The 20,957-nt window shown below is 37.6% G+C and overlaps 1 protein-coding gene across 3 annotated transcripts in view; it reads right to left on the bottom strand.

The window, feature by feature from the left end:
• The window catches only part of DMD (dystrophin), a 2,141,216-nt gene that overhangs the window by 232,229 nt on the left and 1,888,030 nt on the right, over nucleotides 1–20,957 (bottom strand). For all 3 annotated transcript variants that reach the window (XM_084869361.1, XM_084869360.1, XM_084869362.1), the window contains one exon: nucleotides 19,391–19,469. In XM_084869361.1, coding sequence (XP_084725487.1) covers nucleotides 19,391–19,469 — 79 coding nt within the window. The remainder of the gene's footprint in view (nucleotides 1–19,390; nucleotides 19,470–20,957) is intronic.

Genomic DNA, 20,957 nt, shown 5'->3' with positions numbered 1-20,957 from the left:
AATTTATTTATGGAATTTGCTTCTGGTCTTCTTTATAATAGTAAATTACATGAAAAACTTATTTCTGCTTCTTCTTCTTTTTTTTTTTTTTTACTTCCTAAGGTCATGATTAAGATTATAATGCAGTGTTAAGTTTTTATGTCATTATTAATGCTGAATATATACATATAGGTATGTATATATCGTATTTCTCCATTGCAATTACTTTAAAAATGTCTTTTTATTGATTAAAGAGAGCTAGGGAAAGAGACGTCTATGAGAGAAAAACATTGATCAGCTGCCTCCTTCATGCCCCCCTACTGGGGATTGAGCCTGCAACCCAGGTATGTGCCCTGACTGGGAATCAAATTGGTGACCTCTTGGTGCATGGGATAATGCTCAACCACTGAGCCACACTGGCCAGGGGTGCAATTGCTTTCTGTATTATTTCTATTTCCTTTTGATGTGATGCATATAGTTCTTGCAGCAAGATTACATTTTCTGTCATTTAACTGAAAGGCCAAGTCAAATTTAACACTTTTCAAAACATTAAAATAAGAATAGTGCTTTATATGTCTATACTATATATCAAAAGTAAAGATTCAATAAAAACTTTAAGATCACTTACTAAACTTTCAAACATAGGGAGATTTTTCCATAAAGATTTCAACAGCAGAGACAGATGGGCTACATTCAGAGGGGAAGGTCACAGGAGTGATGAATGAGACCTCTAATGTCTGCCATAGCTGTGAAAATCTTTATGGCTAACTAAAATTCCTCACGAATAACAACCTGTAAATATTATATGAGCTGTCAGATAGATAACACTAAGCTCTGAGACCATCACACATGGAGAACAGAATACAGATGCTCCTCCACTTATGATGGGGTTACGACCCCATAAACCCATTGTACGTTTAAAATAGCCAAAGTCAAAAATGCATTTATTATAATACACCTAACTTATTTAGCTTAGCCTGGTCTACCTTAAACATGCTCAGAACACTTAAATTAGCCTATAGTTGGGCAATTATCTTGAGTTTCATCTCATTAATAATTGCCTTCCTCTTCTCACAAGAAGCAGGAGGCACAGATGAACATTTTGTAGGCATAACGGAATGTGAAAACACAAAACACAATACCCCCCAAATCACTGGCAACATAATACACTGTAGAGTTTTTTTTTTTCCGCCCCCCTCATGATCAAACAGGTGACTGGGAGCTATGGCTCCTTCCCACTGCCTAGCATCACTACAGAGTATCATGCCACATATCACCAGCCTCGGAAAAGATCATAACTCAAAATTCAAAGTAAGATTTCTACTGAATTATATTACTTTCCTAGAAAATGCACAAGTTGAACCATTGTAAATTAGGGACCATCTGTACCACACCATTGGATTTGTCAGTGGATTGTCAAGTCATGTAGCATATCAGGCTTACATTTGATCAGGGGAAGTCAAGAATTCATACTAAACTACTTGGCAAGGTGACTGAGTTGCAGAGATAAACACTATATCTACTACTCTGTGCTGCTGCCTGCACAGTCCCACAAAGTGTAATAAACAATATTTGGTCGCATTACTCATGAAAGAAATGCTCCTTCAAACTGACTTACACAAAATTCTAAGAACCTTATTGTGGCTATTTAGAACGTTATGAAAGAAGACAGGTGGATGAGAATAGGTGTCTATAGAAATAGGGCTGTGACTGAATTATGCTTGTGGAATTTCTGAATAATTTTGAAAAGAACTGGCTGACCATTACCATTGAATTTTCCTCCAGGTAAAAATGGCTGCAATCTTCAGGTTGTTTGGGTTAAGTCGGGTTACTAACAAGTCAGTGCAATATTGCCAGGTGCCTTGTGTCTCTCTAGATGTGATTTTAAAAGACGGCAGGTAAACACCATTTGCTGAATGCTCTCTGTGTGAAAGGTATTATATTGGGCACCAGGGAAATTTCAAGGAAAGTAAAATTTGAAACTTGAGACGGTAGGGAGCAACTCGGATATTAAAAACCAAATGACTATAGATGGGATGTACATCTATTTAGAAAGCAAGATAGGAGTCAGAAAGAGTGAAGGATATGGCAACAGGAATAAGAGTGTGGGAGAGATGAAATTTTGGTCCCAATTCTTTACTCCATTGTCAAAGAATTAAACATCTATATCTTAGCCATAGTTTCATGGTGGGCAGTGTGCTTCCCAGACCTTGACCTTTGGCTTGACCATGTGGCTTGCTTTGGCCAATGAGGTTTTTGCAGACGTGACATGAACAGAGGCTTGTCCACTTATGCTTTGGTGATCTGCCATGAGCACATGTCCCAAGTGGCCTCTGATCATTCAGCGTGGTCTTTAAAACCCAACACATTTAGATACAGTCTCTGAACTAAGTTTGCAGCCTGGAACCAAACCCAACCAACCTGCAGCCTGAGGCAGAGATTCCCAGTCAAACTTTATCAAACTTTATCTAGATTACCTAAACTCTAGCTGACCTCTAGATCCATAAGCATAAGAAAAGAAGTTTTTTACTTTATTTTTATTTTTAAAAAAATATATTTTATTGATTTCTTACAGAGAGGAAGGGAGAGAGATAGAGAGCTAGAAATGTCGATGAGAGAGAAACATCGACCAGCTGCCTCTTGCACACCCCCTACTGGGGATGTGCCCGCAACCAATGTACATGCCCCTGACCGGAATCGAACCCGGGACCTTTCAGTCCGCAGACCGACGCTCTACCACTGAGCCAAACCGGTTTCGGCAAGAAGCTTTTTACTTTAATATTATTGTCATCATTAATGTGGTAAGTTAGCAGGATATTCATTTCATTGACTAACTTACTGACAGTGTGAGGAATCTCAGGTGAACCAGGCAAATGAGAGAAACTCTATGGTTCTAGGGTTAAACTGACTATTAAAAACTACTACCTAAAGCAGTGGTTGGCAAACTGCAGCTCACAAACCACGTGTGGCTCACGAGCCACAGTTTGCTGCTCTGTTGACTAATGAGTTTGCCAACCACTGGGATAGGGGCTTAATCACAAGGAACAACAACAACCTGTAATTATTGGAATTGAGAGTCTAGGTTAGTGGTTCGCAAACTCATTAGTCAACAAAGTGGCAAACCAGGGCTTGGGAGCTGCATGTGGTTCACGAGCAGCAGTTTGCTGACTACTGACCTAAAGCAATTAAACTACTACCAAAACTCTGGCTAGTGTGGGTTTTGCACCAAGAGGTTGCCTATTTGATTCCTGGTCATGGCACAACCCCAGGTTTTGGGCTTGATATCTGGTAGTGGGTGTGCAGGAGGTAGACAACCATTGTTTCACTCTCACATTGATGTTTCTCTCTCTCCCTTCCTTTCTCTCTAAAAATCAACAAAAATATTTTTGGAAACTATTATAAAAAATGATAGTAAATAATTCCTCTTCCAGCTAGCTATTCTCTGATTCTTAAAAATTTTATGTAGTTCTCAGTGTAGAACATGAAAGGAGACAGATCTTCCCTTAGCATTCTAATGCTGCTGTCAAGTATGAATCAATTGTGTTTTAACCTCTTATAGTAGTACAAGTGGCCCAGTACATGACATTTGTGCATTGGGGCGTGTCTCTCAGCCCGGCCTGCACCCTCTCCAATCTGGGACTCCTTGGGGAATGTCCAACTGCCGGTTTAAGCCTGATCCCTGTGGGATCTCTGGGCCATCAGGCCTAAACCAGCAGTAGGACATCCCTCATGCAATCTGGGACTGCTGGCTCCTAACTGCTCATCTGCCTGCCTGCCTAACTGCTCCTAACCACTTGGCCTGCCAGCCTACTCTCCTCCAACAGCTCCCCCCCCAGCTTTCTTGCCTCCTACTGTCCCCATTGCTAGCTTGATCACCCCCAAAATGCCCCCCTCTGCCAGACTGCTCCCCCCCAACTGCCACCCCACTGACCTGATCGCCCCCAACTGCCCCACCCCGCCAGCCTGCTTATCCCAACTTCCCCCCACTGCTGGCCTGATCACCCCCAATTGCCCTCATCACCCCTAACTTCCTCTGCCTTGGCCCCACCACCATGGCTTTATCTGGAAGGACATCTGAAAGGTCTCCCAGTCTATTATTATAGATAGAGGCCTGGTTCATGGGTGGGGGCTGGCTGGTCTGCCTTGAAGGGGTCCCAGATCAGGGTGGGGGGCCCTTTGGAGGGTTAGGCTGGCCTGGGTGAGGGGCCTGGGATGGTTTATAGGCCAGCCATGTTCTCATCAGGGTGGAGGTCCCCATCGGGGGGCATGGCAGGCCTGGGCTAGGGACTGATGGCCGTTTGCAGGCTGGCCACACCCCATCGGGGTGAAAGTCCCCGCTGGGGAATGTGGCAGTCCTGGACAAGGTACTGAGGGCCATTTGGGGTTGGTTTGTAGGCTGGCCAAAGCCCGGCTTTGTCCAGAAGGACATCAGGAAGGTTTCTGGAAGGTCTCCCAGTCTAATTAGCACATTATTGTTTTATTAGTATAGATTGCTCAGGATTTCAAAATGAATAGCTAAGAATTTTTAGAAAGAAACAAAACAAGATGTTTTCATTTTAATTTCTAAATTTAGTTCTGATTTTTAAATTAAATCTCACATTACCAAATGTACTCTTTATTTAAAATAGTGTGGTTGGTTCATGTTAGAGGAATTATCTGATGTGTTCTGTTTAAGACATAAGCCTTGTTGTCCTTTATTTTGCCCTAAGATAGAAAAGTTTCTGATGAGTTTTTGTATTGGGCTCTAGGAATAACTGAAGTGGTTTAATACTTTCTCTCTTCCCCTGAAACCTCTAATAGATGTGTCTGCTCCAGACCTCCTGGGCCAAGTCTATGGAATCATTCACTTTCTCCTGATAGCTGGCCTAGGTCAAGTTCCACAATGTGAACTCTCACTTTTTACCTTTTGAAAATAAATTCCTTCTGTCCTTAACTTTCACCAAAAATGAGCTCATTCTATTCCATTCTTCTTCCAATTCTGCGCCCCCCAAGACACTTTCTGCTCAGATTTTCTCTTTCTACATCAAAATGCCTTCATTTATTCTCTCTCTTGTCTGCCTATTTCTAGTTCATTAAAACATTAGCACTCTGTAAAGCCTATACTTATATCCATTATACATACATTAAAAAATCCCTTTTCTTGACAAAGGGGCTATAAGGAGGTGACATGTAAAACTGGATATTTATCATATAAGAATGACTAAGTAGAAGGAAGAACCTGATCCTCATCACCGATACTTCTTGTGACTCTTGCTAAGTGAAATCAAGGGCCAAGCAATCAGAAGCAGTCTTTGCTAGATTTCTATCAGATGAAATGCCTTCTACCTTGGATTTGCATGTAGCCTTAGTGAAAATGTGCATTAATACTAGTTTGTATAGAATATCTAATTTCTTTCACTGTAGAATCACTCTTTCCATTCTATTCCCACTATTTACCAGAACTATGGAAGGACATGATTTTTTTATATGTCTATCTCTTTTGGTTTGAATTTGAGTATCCCAAGGCCAGGATTCTTTCTTTCTCATTTTCTTATTCTAAGGGCCTAGCTTTGATCAATAAATACATTAATGAATGAATGCTAATAGACACAGTTTGTCATATGAGACTTCTTAGAACAGAACCCTCATAACTCTTCCTTTCTTTTCAAGAACTAATTCCAAAGGCTTTTAACCATAGTTAATAAGGCCCTACTTGGCCAGGCTCTTGGTTGCTCAATGATCTATCATTCATCATCTTGCTTCCTTGGCTTCAGTCACATTAGCCTTCTTATTGGTCCTCAATCCCTCTCTGCCATGCTCCCATCTCAGGGCCTTTGCATGTACTATTTTCTCTATCTGGAACCCATTGCTCCCATCTTCCTGGCTTGCTCCGATAATTCTCTACTCAAATGTCAACATGCTGATTGCCTTATTTAAAGAGTATTCTTTAGTAATTACCTCTAGCTTGCTTTATCAAACTTACCATGACCTAATTGTCCTCTCTTATTAAAATTAATCTCATGACCGAAGATTTTCTTTTATTTACTGCTGTTTTCCTAGCACCTAGAACAGAATCTTACTTATATTGTTCATTGAGTAGATATTTGCTGAGTGACAGAATGAACCAATTATTAGCTGACTGAAAATGAAGTGAAGCTCATAACTTTTTCAGGGTATGAGACTAGGCACTAGAGAAAGTTGTTTCCTATTGTATTAGAGTGGGAATAACCTTTAGAGTGCCCAGTTATTCATTTAATCAAGGCATATTCTGCATTTATCTGCAATGTCTTAGATGCATGAAATAAAAAATAAAAAAGAGCAATGCATGCCCCTCACCCTTATGGTGCTCACATTCCAACCCATTTTCTTTTATGATATTTTACCGACTATCCTTCCTTCTGATTGTGGTGTTTTTTTTCGTTTTTTTTTTCTTTCTACATTCTAATTCTTGCCTGTTGTTGGTATGTGTGCTACTGATCTTAAGAAGTAAAGCAAGAGGATAAAATAATTTTATGCTGTCTAAAAGTCCTTACCCATTAATGGAGATCATAAGGTCAGAAACCTTAATGATCATCACTACATATACTGGACAAAATCATCAAACTCATTATGAAAGCAAGAGTAAAAGAAATTACCCAGTGACTAGAATGCGTTTTCCTCAGATGCTTCTAAATGACTGTCAGTTACATTGCTCCCTCACAGATTGGGTTCCTTAGGAAGCAGGTTCTAGGACCAAATTTTAAAAAATATATATTTTATTGATTTTTTACAGAGAGGAAGAGAGAGGGGTAGAGAGTTAGAAACATTGATGAGAGAGAAACATCGACCAACTGCCTCTTGCACACCCCCTACTGGGGATGTGCCGGCAACCAAGGTACATGCCCTTGACTGGAATCGAACCTGGGACCTTCCAGTCCGCAGGCCGACGCTCTATCCACTGAGCCAAACCGGTTTCGGCTAGGACCAAATTTAAAGAGCAGGATATTTAGTCAGATGTGTCCTTGGGATTAACACCTGTGGAAGGGAGAAGGAAGCAGGAATGGAAATAGGGGAAGGCAAGCTGGGATGAAGGCCCAGTGATAGTCTTAGTCAATCCCACAGGAGCTCTTGTTAGAGGTCTCCTGAGCTGGGCCTAAATGGACAGGACTTGGTACTCCTGCACTGAGTAGGAGTTGCCAGTGGAAGTGGGGTGATCTTGAGTGGGGCTACCAAGACAATTTCTGAAGGGAAAGACAGCTAAAGGTTGTCTGCTGAGGACACTGATTTTCATTAAAGAGGATGGGGAGGGTAGAAAAGTAGTCTCAGATCATTCCTCAGACATAGGTCATTCTACTTAGTGTTCCATTGCCATGGATACATCTTGTCCAGGGGTTGGTATACAGAAATGGTTCTCTACCATAGACAATTTTACCCTCCAGGGGCTATTTGACAATGTCTGAAGACGTTTTTTGTTTGTCACAACTGAGGGAGGGGGTTGCTACTGGCATGTAATAAGTAGAAGCCAAGGCTGTTGCTAAACATCCTAAAATGCATAGGACATATCCCACAACAAAGAATTATCTGGCCCCAAATGTCAATTGTGTCCAGGTCAAGAGAACCTGCTTTACAGCCTAGTTTGTGGCCTATGAGGTGGCCTTAAATTTGAAACAGATAAGAAATAGCTGGTCAGATGCTCTTTCTTGGAGAATTTGATTATAATACACAGAGAGAAATGTAGATGGTAGTAAGTTGTTGAAGTGAAAAAAATCAGAGATATAGAGAAGAAAACAGGAGTATGTAGTAGTAGTAGTAGAAGTCATAAAGTAGAGAAGAGAGAGCAGCCATTATACTCTGACAGTTTGAAGTCTATAGTAGCAGAGGCATATACAGAGAGAAGCAAGCATAGGCATCATGGTGACTATTGTTCCCCGTCCTTTCTTATGTTACCAGGTATCCTTAAAATACCCCTCATCACCTAAGCCTATTCCTACTGTTCCTTACAGCTTTAAGGTGACATATCACATAACAAGGCAGTATTTTCAGTAGACTGAAATCAAGATGAGTGTCATTGCTGATATCTGAAAGTATATTTAAAGAGCCCAAGAGAATGGTTTTTTAAACCAGGAAGAGTTCATCTAAGTCTACAGAAAAACAAAAATGCCTTTTGTCCTCAATTCAAAGTTCTCACCAAAAAGTGTTTTGTAATCCCAAACTGGTTGTGCTCTGAAAATGGAAAACATCCAAATGGAAAACGAAAGTAATGATTTTTTGCCCATAGGGATGTGATTCCCCATTTATGTTGTGCAAAGCTTTATATTTTGAGACAGATGACAAAAAGCTACTCTAGGCCAAACTCACAAATGCCCTTATTTTCTTGGAAGTGTAAAAATGTACTTTTCAGAGCCAGCATTCTACTAAAATAGTGCCCATGTTCCATGAAACTGATTTAGAATTGTGGTGCTGGTCTCCCTGCAATAAGTCCCTATGAGGTCCAGAGGACTGCCATAATGAGGAAGATGAAATAAGAAAGAACTAGGCATTTGTTTCATCTGTGCCATGCTACTGGATTAATTTCCATGCAGGTCCATGATGAAGGAGTGATCAAACTAATGTCACCCCTTAGCTTTAAAGCCAGATTATGTATGGAGTACCAAAGCAGCTTCATAAAATCTGGGAGAGGTTAATGTTATTAATGTCTCACTTAGATCCCTTTTCCCCCATGCTCACACTCATCTCCAGCCACTGTGAATGTCGGCTGGTTATGAGCTCATTGTTCTGGTCTCCAGAAAACCTTCCTATAAAATGGGAACTGCCTTGTAGTCCTCTACTCCCCAGAAATCCATAGCCAATAATTGATTGGCCTGGGGAAGCAAAATCCCAGCTCCCTTGCCTAAACATGGGGCCAACTCCATGGTACAATGCGTGTTCCACGGCTCCCTATGGGATCAGGCTGAAGTTAGTCTTTACCTCCTCACTGGACTTCCTGACCAGCATTCCCTCTACCTTATCCTGCTCCCTTTATTCTCTTTCACATAAGAGCTGCTCTCCTAATAAGTTACTTGTACAAGAATCTTTGTCTAGGGCTCTATTTCCACAGAACTTTACCTGAGTCTAGGGTGACCAACCATCCTCGTATGCCTAGGACTGAGGAAGTTTCCTGGGACATGAGAATTTCAGGGCTAAACCCAAGAACATCCCAGAGTAACCAGGACCTGCGGTCATCCTATCTAAGGCAGGTAGATATTTGGATCTTGAGCTTTATCTCCAGGGACTTGGCTGATCTGAAAAATAAATTTGGCAGTGTTCTGGTAAGGCAGCTATACAAAAAAGAAAAAAAAAAAGTCTTGATTTGCAGTATTTGCCAATTTTTGTGGGATAAACTCCCATATGGCTGACTTCAAGCTACCAAAGATTGGTTTAACAACTGGCTCACAATTCTTCTTTATTTGACAACTGGCTCTCTCAAGCCAGTATGAGCCAGTTCTGATGCACAAATTCCCACCACAGAAACTGAGAACTTTCCTAAGTTTCCTTACTTGCTCAAATAAATAGACATATAGGACCAACAATACAAAATTTTGTTACTGAGGATAACCTAAAGTAAATAAATCTAAGGTCTTATTGGGGAATATAAATATGGGCTCAGGGTAATAGAAATAGGTTTTGAGAAAAGAGCATAATTATCATCACTGTGATGGCTTTTTGTGGGATCTGAAAGGCTATCTTTGAATTTATGGAGGCGTTACCAGAATCACTGATAGATTAGATGGCATTTGTCCCAAATTTCCAACACCGAGGATAGCCCGTGACTGAAGAAATTGGCCCAATTATTTTGCTCTGAGATTTTACCCGATGGAGAGCTTTAGGCTGAAAATCATCTCACATCATACTTGCAAACTTCTTGCTGATTTTTATCATGATGGCTTCTTTAAGCCAATCTGAGGCTTTAAATTATTGGCCCACTCACATTTCAAATTCATCCATCATCTCCCAAGGAAGTAGAATAGTTTAGAGTACCGTTAAGTAAAATGTCAGCAACTATCAGATATGCTTAAAGTCCCCCCCCCCATTTTTTTTATTAAGTGTGTGAGTTGGGGGAGTGGGGTGAAAGTTTGGCAACTTTCAAGATGCCAAGACTTTTTAGCCCATGTGGCAAGGAAACACTATAAATGCTTTGGGCTGCTTTAACAAAACAAAGAGTTAACCAGGAATCTGATGAAGGCAGTTCCAGTTATAGAGCCTGCAGGACTGATCAGTTTTTTCTTTTTACAGCATCTTATAATCTGAAAACCAGACAATCATTCAATAAAACTCACAGCTTTTAAATTCAGAACAAATAGTAAAAAGGAAATTCGTCTTACAGAGTTCCATAGCCAATCGTTAGAGTTTGATATTGCAAGAGGTCACTGGGTTAAAAGCTTGAGAATAAAATTTCTTTTTTTCCTTTATTGCTTTTTTCCATTATAAAAGTAATACATGCTTATTACCAAAACTCTGCAAAAGTTAAAAGAAAAACACAATGGCTGTTTGCATTTTGATATATATTTTTAGTCTCTTCTTTTTGTGTACCTTTGTCATTTCTATTTTATTTTCTAATATAGTTGTGATCATTTGTATTTTCAAGTCAGCTTTCCCCCTTAATATATTTATTACATGGCACAGTAGAATTTAAAAAAGGGGCCATGTAAAGTTATGGTGCTATTAGTCCTCGCTGAGAAGTAACATAAAAAGTGACTATTTATTGAGTGTATATTGTGTGATAGTCACTATGTTAAATATCGTGCCACTGTGTATTATCAATGTCAGGAGAAAATTTACCTCTTCTTTTGGGTATAAGACATAGTTCATTCTGCAAATGATTTTATTGAACATCTACCAAGTACCAGATACCATGTGAGATACTAGAGAATGTAACTGTCAACAAGAGTAAAAGCATCCTATCCTTACAGAGATTAGGGTCTACCCATTAATTATTCATTTATTCATTAGTTACACAAATAGCCATTGAGATCTTATAATGTACAAAACACTAGACTTTTTTTTATTTTTATTAGATTGATGGAAAACATCTTCAGAAAAGGAGAAACTACTTATCCTGAAAATTAAATGCAAGAGAATGAATGGTAATTTCACATCTAGTTTGACTATAATACTAACTTATGCTATTGAATTGGTTAGTAATAATGACAGTAATACTGATGGTAATGGCAAACACTTGCATAGCACTTACTATATGCTAGACACTGTTCTAAAGGTTTTATATGTATTAACAATTTTTTCAAGGGAGAGTTAAGATAATATCAAACATTACTATTCTCAGGAACTTGGCTTGGAAATGCTCCTTTAGGGAATTCTAGAACTTATAAAATGTTACAACTGTAAGTTCTTTTTACTGTTATAGAAGAATTTCTTCCTTCATCCACATCTATAGTTATCCTTCTTGATGAGTAAAGTAAAATTTCTAACAGAAGCCCAAATAATTGAGAGCATGGCCAGAAAAAAGATCTTAATATTCTTTTTAAAGGTCTCAAATTCTTGAAAATAACAAGAGATGGACAATTTTCAGACTGATGTGCCAATGCTAACTACAGTACTTTCTTGGTCATTGACATATGAAGAGACTGACACTGTATCTTCCAATTACATACATTCTAATATATTATATATAATATGTATTATATAATAATATTTTAAAATAATAAAAAATTAAAAAGTCACACTGTTAGAATTTCTCTTTTTTTTCTTGGTTTAAGATGCAGAAGTCAATTTGAAGTGGTAGATTATTAAAGCTAAAATTAAAGGCAAACTAGTGTCTATCAATGGATAAGGGTCATGTTTTACAATGCTTTTCTCTTCTCATTTTCTCTCAGATCTAAGATAAAAGAAATGACTTCCTTAACAAGTAGAGATTGGGCCACCAAGAAGAAACAGTGAATACTTTTCTTTAGTTAAAGGTTGCCTCTCTCTACTGATAAAAAACAAAGACAGATGGTAATGTAATTATCAAAGTGGTGTGTGCGTGTGTGCGTGTGTGTGCGCATGCGCATGCACGCACCCGCGTGTGCATGTGTGACATACACACAGAATAGAATGAAAAGAGAGAAATAATAAAAAGAGAGATAGACAGTGAGCATATTTGTGGGGGCAGGGGATGCAGTTAATAGATCATCTTTATTTTTCTTTTCTTTGTAATTTCTAAACCTCAGAAATCACCCTATTATTATTTCTAGGAATCTGGAAGCAAATAACTAGACATATATAAATTAAAACTCATTTATTATGACCTCAGTGGTATTGTTTAAAACATTTTTATTTGCTGAGGGGAAGCTGTTTTTTCTTTTATAGAACCACAATTTAATAGCTGATAAGTGGTTTCAGAGGTGTTATGCCTCAAATATGGTTTTGATGGTGCACCCAAAATCTGGTGTCACTTTCTGGAGGTCATTTGGTAATACAGATAAAAAACATTATCAATGTAAACATTCTTTAATATTGAGGCATTTTTAAATTATTGATTTGAGAGAGAGAAAAGGGGAGAGGGAGGGAGAGAGAGAGAGGGAGAGGGAGAGGGAGAGGGAGAGGGAGAGGGAGAGGGAGAGGGAGAGGGAGAGGGAGAGGGAGAGGGAGAGGGAGAGGGAGAGGGAGAGGAGAGAAAAGAAAGATTGATGTGAGAGAGAAACTTTGATCTGTTGCCTCTCCTATGGACCCCTACTGGGGATGGGACTTACAACCTTTGTATGTGCCCTGACCTGGAACTGATCTTGCCATTTGTGGTGTATAGGGTGATGCTCCAAACAAATGAGCCATCTGGCCAGGGCCCATTTTGAGGCATTTATCTTGTAGGAAAAATGTGAGGTATTTATAAAGGTGGACAAATAATGGTAGTCACAATTTTGGCTATACTAATGAAAAATTTGAAACAAGCTTAACATGCTTAACATTGAGTGATTCAGAATTGCCTTAGTAAATCTAGTATAGCCACAAAAGGGACTACTACTCAGCCATTCAAAAAATTACTGTCAGGAATATTTAAACACACAAAAATATTTTATTATAGTTCTAAGAGGGGAATTCTGGACATAAAACTATAATATGTCTTTTAAAAATCTTTATATATTATGTTTCCAAAGAAAAAAATCAGAATCTGAACACACACACACACACACACACACACACACACACACACACACACCAAGAGAAAGACAGTTTATAAACTACATTTTAATAATAATTTTCTTGCCCTGTTTGTACTCTTTGCTTTCCAAAATTTATTATTTCAGGAGTATATATTACTTTTATAATTTTCAAAAGAACAACATTAAAAAAATCTCTATCTAGTCTTCAGTCTCACTGTCCTATTTTTCAACTACCTCTTAAAACACATTGGTAATTTTTGATATCTGTAAACAGGGCTTTTAAGCATATATTGATACTTCGCATGAGTATCCAAAAAATTGGTGAGTTCTAGGGCTGGCTTCCTTTAAGTGGGTAGATGAGTGTCTTCAGGAGTATGTGTTTCTTTAAGCCTGACTTTTTTGGAAGTGGGTACCTGTGTGATATGCTTTGAATGGTGTGCACACGGCCCTTCAAAGTTCTTTCCTCACAGCTCAGAGATTACAGTTGACTTTCTACTACCAGAGAGCCATTCCTCAGGTTTATGGCTTTTCATCCTATTAAAATGCAAATAACCCAGGAGAAGTATACATTAAACTTTACCGGTCACCTGGGTTAAATAAGTATAACATATCATTTGCTCAGAACAGTTTTAATGGGGAAGACATGGGAATTCAGGTGGGGCATGCAGAGAGAATGAAGAATGAATAAATATACATGATGTCTGAGGAGTAATTAATATTTATAATAGTAATATTTTTATTTATGGTTTATGAGTCACTTACAAGTATGTTATCATATTTAATCTCAATTAAATAAAATAGAATGGCTGCCACCAAGGCAATTTAAGCAGACTAGAGATTTGGAAAAATACAGATGGCAAAATCAGCAGGGCATGGATTGAAAATCACTGCTCTAGAACATCAATGTGTTCCCATTTTCTTAGTCGGAATGTCTTGCTCTTTGATGCTCCTTTCTTTAGAGCAGTGCTTTTCAACTAACGTGTCACAAGCATTTTTAAAACATGTAATACCTGACTATTTAGCCAGGTGCACCGACCTCTTTCCCCTTAGATTGTTAAATAAAAAAAATGACAACAGCCAACACAATAGCCATCCATTGTCAATTAATCAAAATTATACCTATTTTTTTGTCAGATTGGCAAATTTATATATATATATATATATATATATATATATATATATATATATATATATATATATATATATATATATTTGGGTGTGCTGCAGAACTTCAGTAATTTATGTGTGCCATTAGATGAAAAATGTTAAAAATAACTGTTCTAGAGACATTCAGGAAAACCATAATTCCACTCAACTACACACACTACTTTAGCCTGATCCTTTTATCTTGGCACCTCTGAAGCCTGTGTGACACTGCTCAAATAACAGCTGTATGCAAATAATAAGAAAATAAGAAAACTTCTTGATACATTATTAATGTATAGAAAAAGATAGGACCATCAGGAGAGACACATAAAAGCATCTTTTCAAATACTTTAAGATGTTTGTTAGCATGGATCTTTTTATTAATATAACGAAGAAGAACGGACTAGAAAAATGGCAATAAAAGAAGTCAGAAGAATGAAGGGAGATAATATAAAATTATTTCCTCCCTATAACATGCAAACCAAGTAAAAGACAGCCCGGTATGGTTGTTTAAAAACAGACTCTAATAAATTATCTAACCCTACCACATAAATAATTAGAAAAAGAGCAACAAGAAAAGCCCATAGTAAGCAGAAGGAAGGAAATAATAAAGATCAGAGCAGAAATACACAACATATATATAAAACACACACCAAAAGATCAATAAAACCAAGAGCTGGTTCTTTGAAAGGATAAATAAGACTGATGAACCTCTAGCCAGGCTCACCAAGAAACAAAGAGAACGGACCCAAATAAACAAAGTCAGAAATGAAAGAGGTGAAGTAACAACTAACCCCACAGACATACAAAGGATTGTAAAAGAATACTATGAACAACTCTACTCCAACAAACTTGACAACCTAGACAAAATGGACACATTCCTAGAAAAATACACGCTTCCAAGACTCAATCAGGAAGAATACAAAAACCTCAATAGGCTGATAACTACTAATGAAATTGAAATAGTAATAAAAAATTCCAGGAAACAAAAGCCCTGGTCTGGGTGGCTTTACAGGGGAGTTTTATCAAACATAGAAAGTAGAACTAAAACCTACCCTTCTCAGATTATTAAAAAAAAAATTCAAGAGAAAGGCACACTTCTAAGCTCCTTCTGTGAAGCTAGTATTACTCTAATCCCTAAACCAGACACTACAAAGAAAGAGAATTTCAGGCCAATATTCCTGATGAACATAGATGCTAAAATCGTCAAAAAATTCTAGCAAATTGGATCCAGCATTACATTAGAAAGATCACATACCATGACCAAATGGAATTTATACTGGGGATGTAGTGTTGGTACAATATCTGCAAATCAATAAATGTGATACATCACATAAACAAATGGAGAGACAAAAATCACATAATCATATCAATTGATGTGAAGAAAGCATTTGACAAAATCCAACACCCTTTCTTGATAAAAACTCTCAGCAAAGTGGGAATAAAGGGATCATATCTTAACATAATAAAGGTCTTATATGACAAAACTACAGCCAACATCATACTTAAGGAGCAAAAACTAAACTCATTTCCCCTAAGAACAGGAACAACACAGGGATGCCCACTCTCACCATGCCCATTTGACATAGTACTTGAAGTACTAGCCATAGTGATCAGACAAGAAGAAGAAATAAAAGGTATCCAAATTGGAAAAGAAGTAAAACTGTCATTATTCACAGATGACATGATATTATACATAGAAAACCCTTAAGACTCCATAAAAAACTACTAGACTTGGGTGGGAGTGGTTTGGGAGAGGTCAATGAGAGGAAAAGGAGACTTATGTAATACTTTAAACAATAAAGAATTTAAATAAAAAAAATAAATGGAACACTTGGGGGAAAAAATCTTTTCCTAAAAAACAAACAAACAAAAAGACCTACTTTACTTAATAAATGAATTCGGCAATGTAGCAGGATACAAAATTAACACCCAAAAAGCTATGGTTTTTCTCTACACCAATATTAACTACAGAAAGAGAAACTAAAAAAAAAAAAATCCCATTTACCATTGCAACAAAAAAATTAAGATACCTAGAAATAAATTCACTAAGGAGGTAAAAAAAACCTGTACTTGGAAAACTACAGGACAGTGAAAGAAGAGATAGAGGAAGACATAAACAAATGGATGAATATATCGTGTTCATGGATTGGTAGAATCAACATCATTAAAATGTTCATACTACCCAAAAACAATCTATAGATTCAATGCAATTCCCATTAAAATACCAACGGCATATTTCACAGACCTAGAATGAACTCTCCAAAAATTCATATGGAATTAAAAAAAAGAGAGAGAGAGAGAGAGAGACCCCGAAAAGCTGCAGCAATCCTGAGAGAGAAGAACAAAGTTGGAGGGATCACAATACCAGATATCAACCAATATTACCAAGCCACGGTTCTCAAAACTGCATGGTACTGGCACAAGAACGGACATATAGACCAATGGAACAGAACAGAGAACCCAGAAATTGACTCGTTATTATGCTCAATTAATATTTGACAAAGGAGGTAAGAGCATACAATAAAGTCAAGACAGTCTCTTCAATAAATGGTGTTGGGGAAATTAGACAGATATATGCAAAAAAAAAGAAAGAAAGAAAGAAAAAGAAAGAAAGAAAAGAAAGAAAGAAAAGAAAGAAAGAAAGACAGAAAGAAAGAAAAGAAAGAAAGAAGAAGAAAGAAAGAAGAAAGAAAGAAGAAGAAAGAATATAGAACAACCAACTTACACCATAAACAAAGATAAAAATGGATAAAGGACTTAAAGGTAAGACAGGACACCATAAAAATCTTAGAAGCATCCAAAGGCAGCAAAATATCAGACATATGTCATAGCAATATCTTTACCAATACCACTCCTTAGACAATGGAAACTAAAGAGAAAATAAACAAATGGGACTACATCAAGATAAAAAGCTTCTGCACAGCCAAAGAAACAATCAACAAAACAACAAGAAAGCCCAACGCCGGGAGAACATATTTGCCAATGTTATATCTGATAAGAGTTTAATCTCCAAAGTTTACAGGGAACCCATAAAACGTAACAAAAGGAAGATAAATAATCCAATCAAAAAATGGGCCAAGGACCTAAATAGATACTTTTTGAAAGAGGACATACAGAAGACCAAGAGATATATGAAAACATGCTCAAAGTCAGTAATCATCTGAGAAATAAAAATCAAAATGAAAATGAGGTACCATCTCACAACTGTCAAAATGGCTAACATCAAGAAATCAACAAATGACAAGTGCTGGAGAAGATGTGGAAGAAAAGGAACCCTCGTCACTGCTGGTGGGAATGCAGACTGGTGCAGCCACAGTCGAAAACAGTATGGAATTTCCTCAAAAAATGAAAAATGGAACTCCCATTTGACTCAGTAATCCCACTGCTAGGAATATATCCCAAGAAACCAGGAACACCAATCAGAAAGGATATATGCACCCCTATTTCATAGCAGCACAATTTACAATAGCTAATATTTGGAAACAGCCCAGGTGCCCATCAGCAGATGAGTGGATTAAAAAACGGTGGTACATCTACACAATGGAATACTGTGCTGCTGCAACAAAGAAGGAATTCTTATCATTTGCAACAGCATGGATGGACCTATAGAGCATTGTGCTACACAAAATAAGCTAGTTAGAGAAAGATAAATATCACTCATTTGAGGAATATAATGAACAACATAACCTGATGAACAAAAATAGAGCCAGAGACATAGAAGCATCAAACACACCATTCAACCCAAGAGGGAAGGCGGAGGGGGAGGGGGGAGCAGTAAGAGATCAACCAAAGGACTTGTATGCATGCATATAAGCATAACTAATGGACATAGACAGTAGGGGGGTGAGGGCATGTGCTGGGGGGTGGGAGTAGCAGGGAGAGGTCAATGGGGAAAAAAAGAGACTTACATAATACTTTAAACAACAAAGATTTTTTTAAAAACAAAACAAAAACAAACAGATGCTAAAGCCCAGCTGGTGTGCCTCAGTGGTTGAGCATCAACCCCATAAACCAGGAGGTCACAGTTCGATTCTAGTTGTGGTTGGGTTTCATTTGGGCTTGATTCCCAGTAGGGGGTTTGCAGAAGGCAGCTGGTTGATGATTTTCTCTCATCATTGATGTTTCTATCTCTCTCTCTCTGAAACACACACACACACACACACACACACACACACACACACACACACACACAAATAAATAAATAAATAAATAAGAAAAAGAAAAAGAAAAGAAAAAACAACATCAGACTATGAAGCCAACTTCTTGGGTTTGAATCCTGGCTCTATCATCTGCTACCTGTGTGACTGAGATTCCCTCATCTTTAAAATGGGTATAATAATGGTATCTACCTGACAGGTTGTTATAAAGATTAAATCATATTTGTAACATGGCCAGGCACAAAATAAGTGCCTTAAAATGATGGCTAACCCCTTATACATACCCTGGTGTGGCCAGAAGGAACTACACCAAAATGTTATCAGATGTTAACTCCATGTGGTAGCAGTATGGTTTCTTAAATACCAAAAAACTCAACATATATACTTTTGTAATAAAGAAACAGTGGTGTAAATGAACATTAGTCAGAGGAAAACAGAAGCTTGATAATTTAATGTGGATTTTTATATGAATAGGGTGTTCCAATAGGAAACTTTCAGTTAACTAAGGCTATTCCTCTTAATATTAATTTTTATTAAAAAGAGACTATTTATTAAGGATATATAAATAATATAATTAATTATAAAAACTGGATAATATAAATAATGAGTAGAGGTCATGAATAAAATAGCAATAAGAATAGTTAGGGAAAAGAAGCAGGGAGTATTTAATAAGTTATATAGAGATAACGAATTATAGATTCACAGTAACACATATTGAATTATCATATAATTACATGATAGCATAATTACCAGCTGTATGAAGTTAACTGCTATAAGCAGAACTAAAGACTTAAAAATATTACCCAAGTTAGCACTTGAGAATACATTGTAGGAAACAGTTATGCATTAGCTGAAGACTGGACAAAATGATCTAATTGGTCTTCCTCTTCCTAACCTCCTAAATTCACCCACCAAGTTATCTCTTGGGATGATTTATGCTGCCAGTGCATTTAGCAGAGATGATGGTAATTCAACTCATTTCTTAGCAACTGAAAGCTGACAATGACTTACTGGAAAGAAAGTGCTGGGACGCTGGGCCAAAGTCCCTGTGAGCTTCATGCAGCTGCCTGATGCGGTCCTCAACAGCAACCTGGGATGAAGAGGAGACAGATGATGTTTTCAAATCATATATAATGAGGAACAATTAAAACAATGTATACTTTCTGGTAAGATCTTTTGGGCCTATAAGGTTGGAATAGTAAAGCAACAATTTATAACCCTGTTTTTAAAAATATGTTTTTATTGATGAGAGAGAGAGGGAGAGAGAGAGAGAGAGAGAGAGAGAGAGAGAGAGAGAGAGAGAGAGAGAGAGAGAGAGAGAGAGAGAGAAAGAAAGAAAGAAAGAAAGAAAGAAAGAAAGAAAGAAAGAAATATCAACTAGAGAGAAACATCAATTAGCTGCCTCCTGCATTATCTGTATCAAGGATTGAGCTCACAACGCAGGCATGTGCCCTGACAGGGAATCAAACCGGTAACCTCTCGGCTCATGGGTTGATGCTCAACCACTGAGCAACACCGTCTGGGCAACCCTGGTTTCAATATCCACTTATTGTTTGTGGCTTCCAAAACCCATTTTTATGAAACCAAGGTCAAACAACAAAAAAATTTGCTCTCTTAAATGTTAAAATGGATTGAAAATAAAGCCTCACTGGCAGCCACAAATGAACTACTGCTCTAATTAGTATCAACAAAAATACAAATTCTAAATTTTTCATGAAAATGTTAGGGAGGTTGCCATTCACTATAATATGAAAAGGTTAGGGAGTTGCCATTCACTATAATATCAGGTGACTAAAGGGCCTCAGAAGTGACATATTTTATCTTACTCCTTGACTAAGTTTATTGTTTTTGACTAATGCTTTTTGGAACAATATTGATCAATAATTAATGGATCATTGAGTCATAATTAATCATTGGTAATAAGTAACCAAATGGTTGATTAATACTTAAGTATAAAAAAATAGAGGCAAGGTTAAATTTAGGGTATTTACAGGGTGGATAATTAGATGAAAGAAATGTTCAGATTTTAGTTTTTAGTGGATTTGTGGATTACTAGGAATTATATCTTTAGCTGGCATAGAGTAAAAATTACCATGTTTTTCTTATTAGATTTTTCTATAATATACAGACACAATGTCCTGATAGTTTAGTAAATTCCATTCTGAGTGGGGAAAGAAAGGACGAATCTTATGAGTGAAATGGTATACTTTGTCATCTGACATTATGCCAACCAGTGGTGGTCCCAAACATCCACATCCTAGCTCCACAATACTAGATCTTGATTTGGTTCTGAACAGCTCATGCTAAACAAGGGGCTAGCTAGTGCTTGGCCAGAGCCATCAGAGCTCAAGTGGTTTGCCCTTGTGCTATGAAGAATTCCCAAGAGGTAAGATAGATCTCAAGCTTACCAAGAAAGTTGCTCAGGTAGCCTGGTTCAAAGCCAACTCTAACCTTCCAATATCAATCAAGTATCTAGCATATATCCAGAACAATTTCCTGCCCCCCCCCCCCCACTTTCTCCATAACCTTATCCATCTTTCTTGGAAAAACCAAGTGAACTTCCAAAAAAAAATGTAGT

Source organism: Pipistrellus hanaki (genome assembly GCF_964339955.1).
Source record: "Pipistrellus hanaki genome assembly, chromosome: X".
Classification (NCBI taxonomy): Eukaryota; Metazoa; Chordata; class Mammalia; order Chiroptera; family Vespertilionidae; genus Pipistrellus; species Pipistrellus hanaki.
This window is presented reverse-complemented; position numbering and strand designations above follow the sequence as displayed.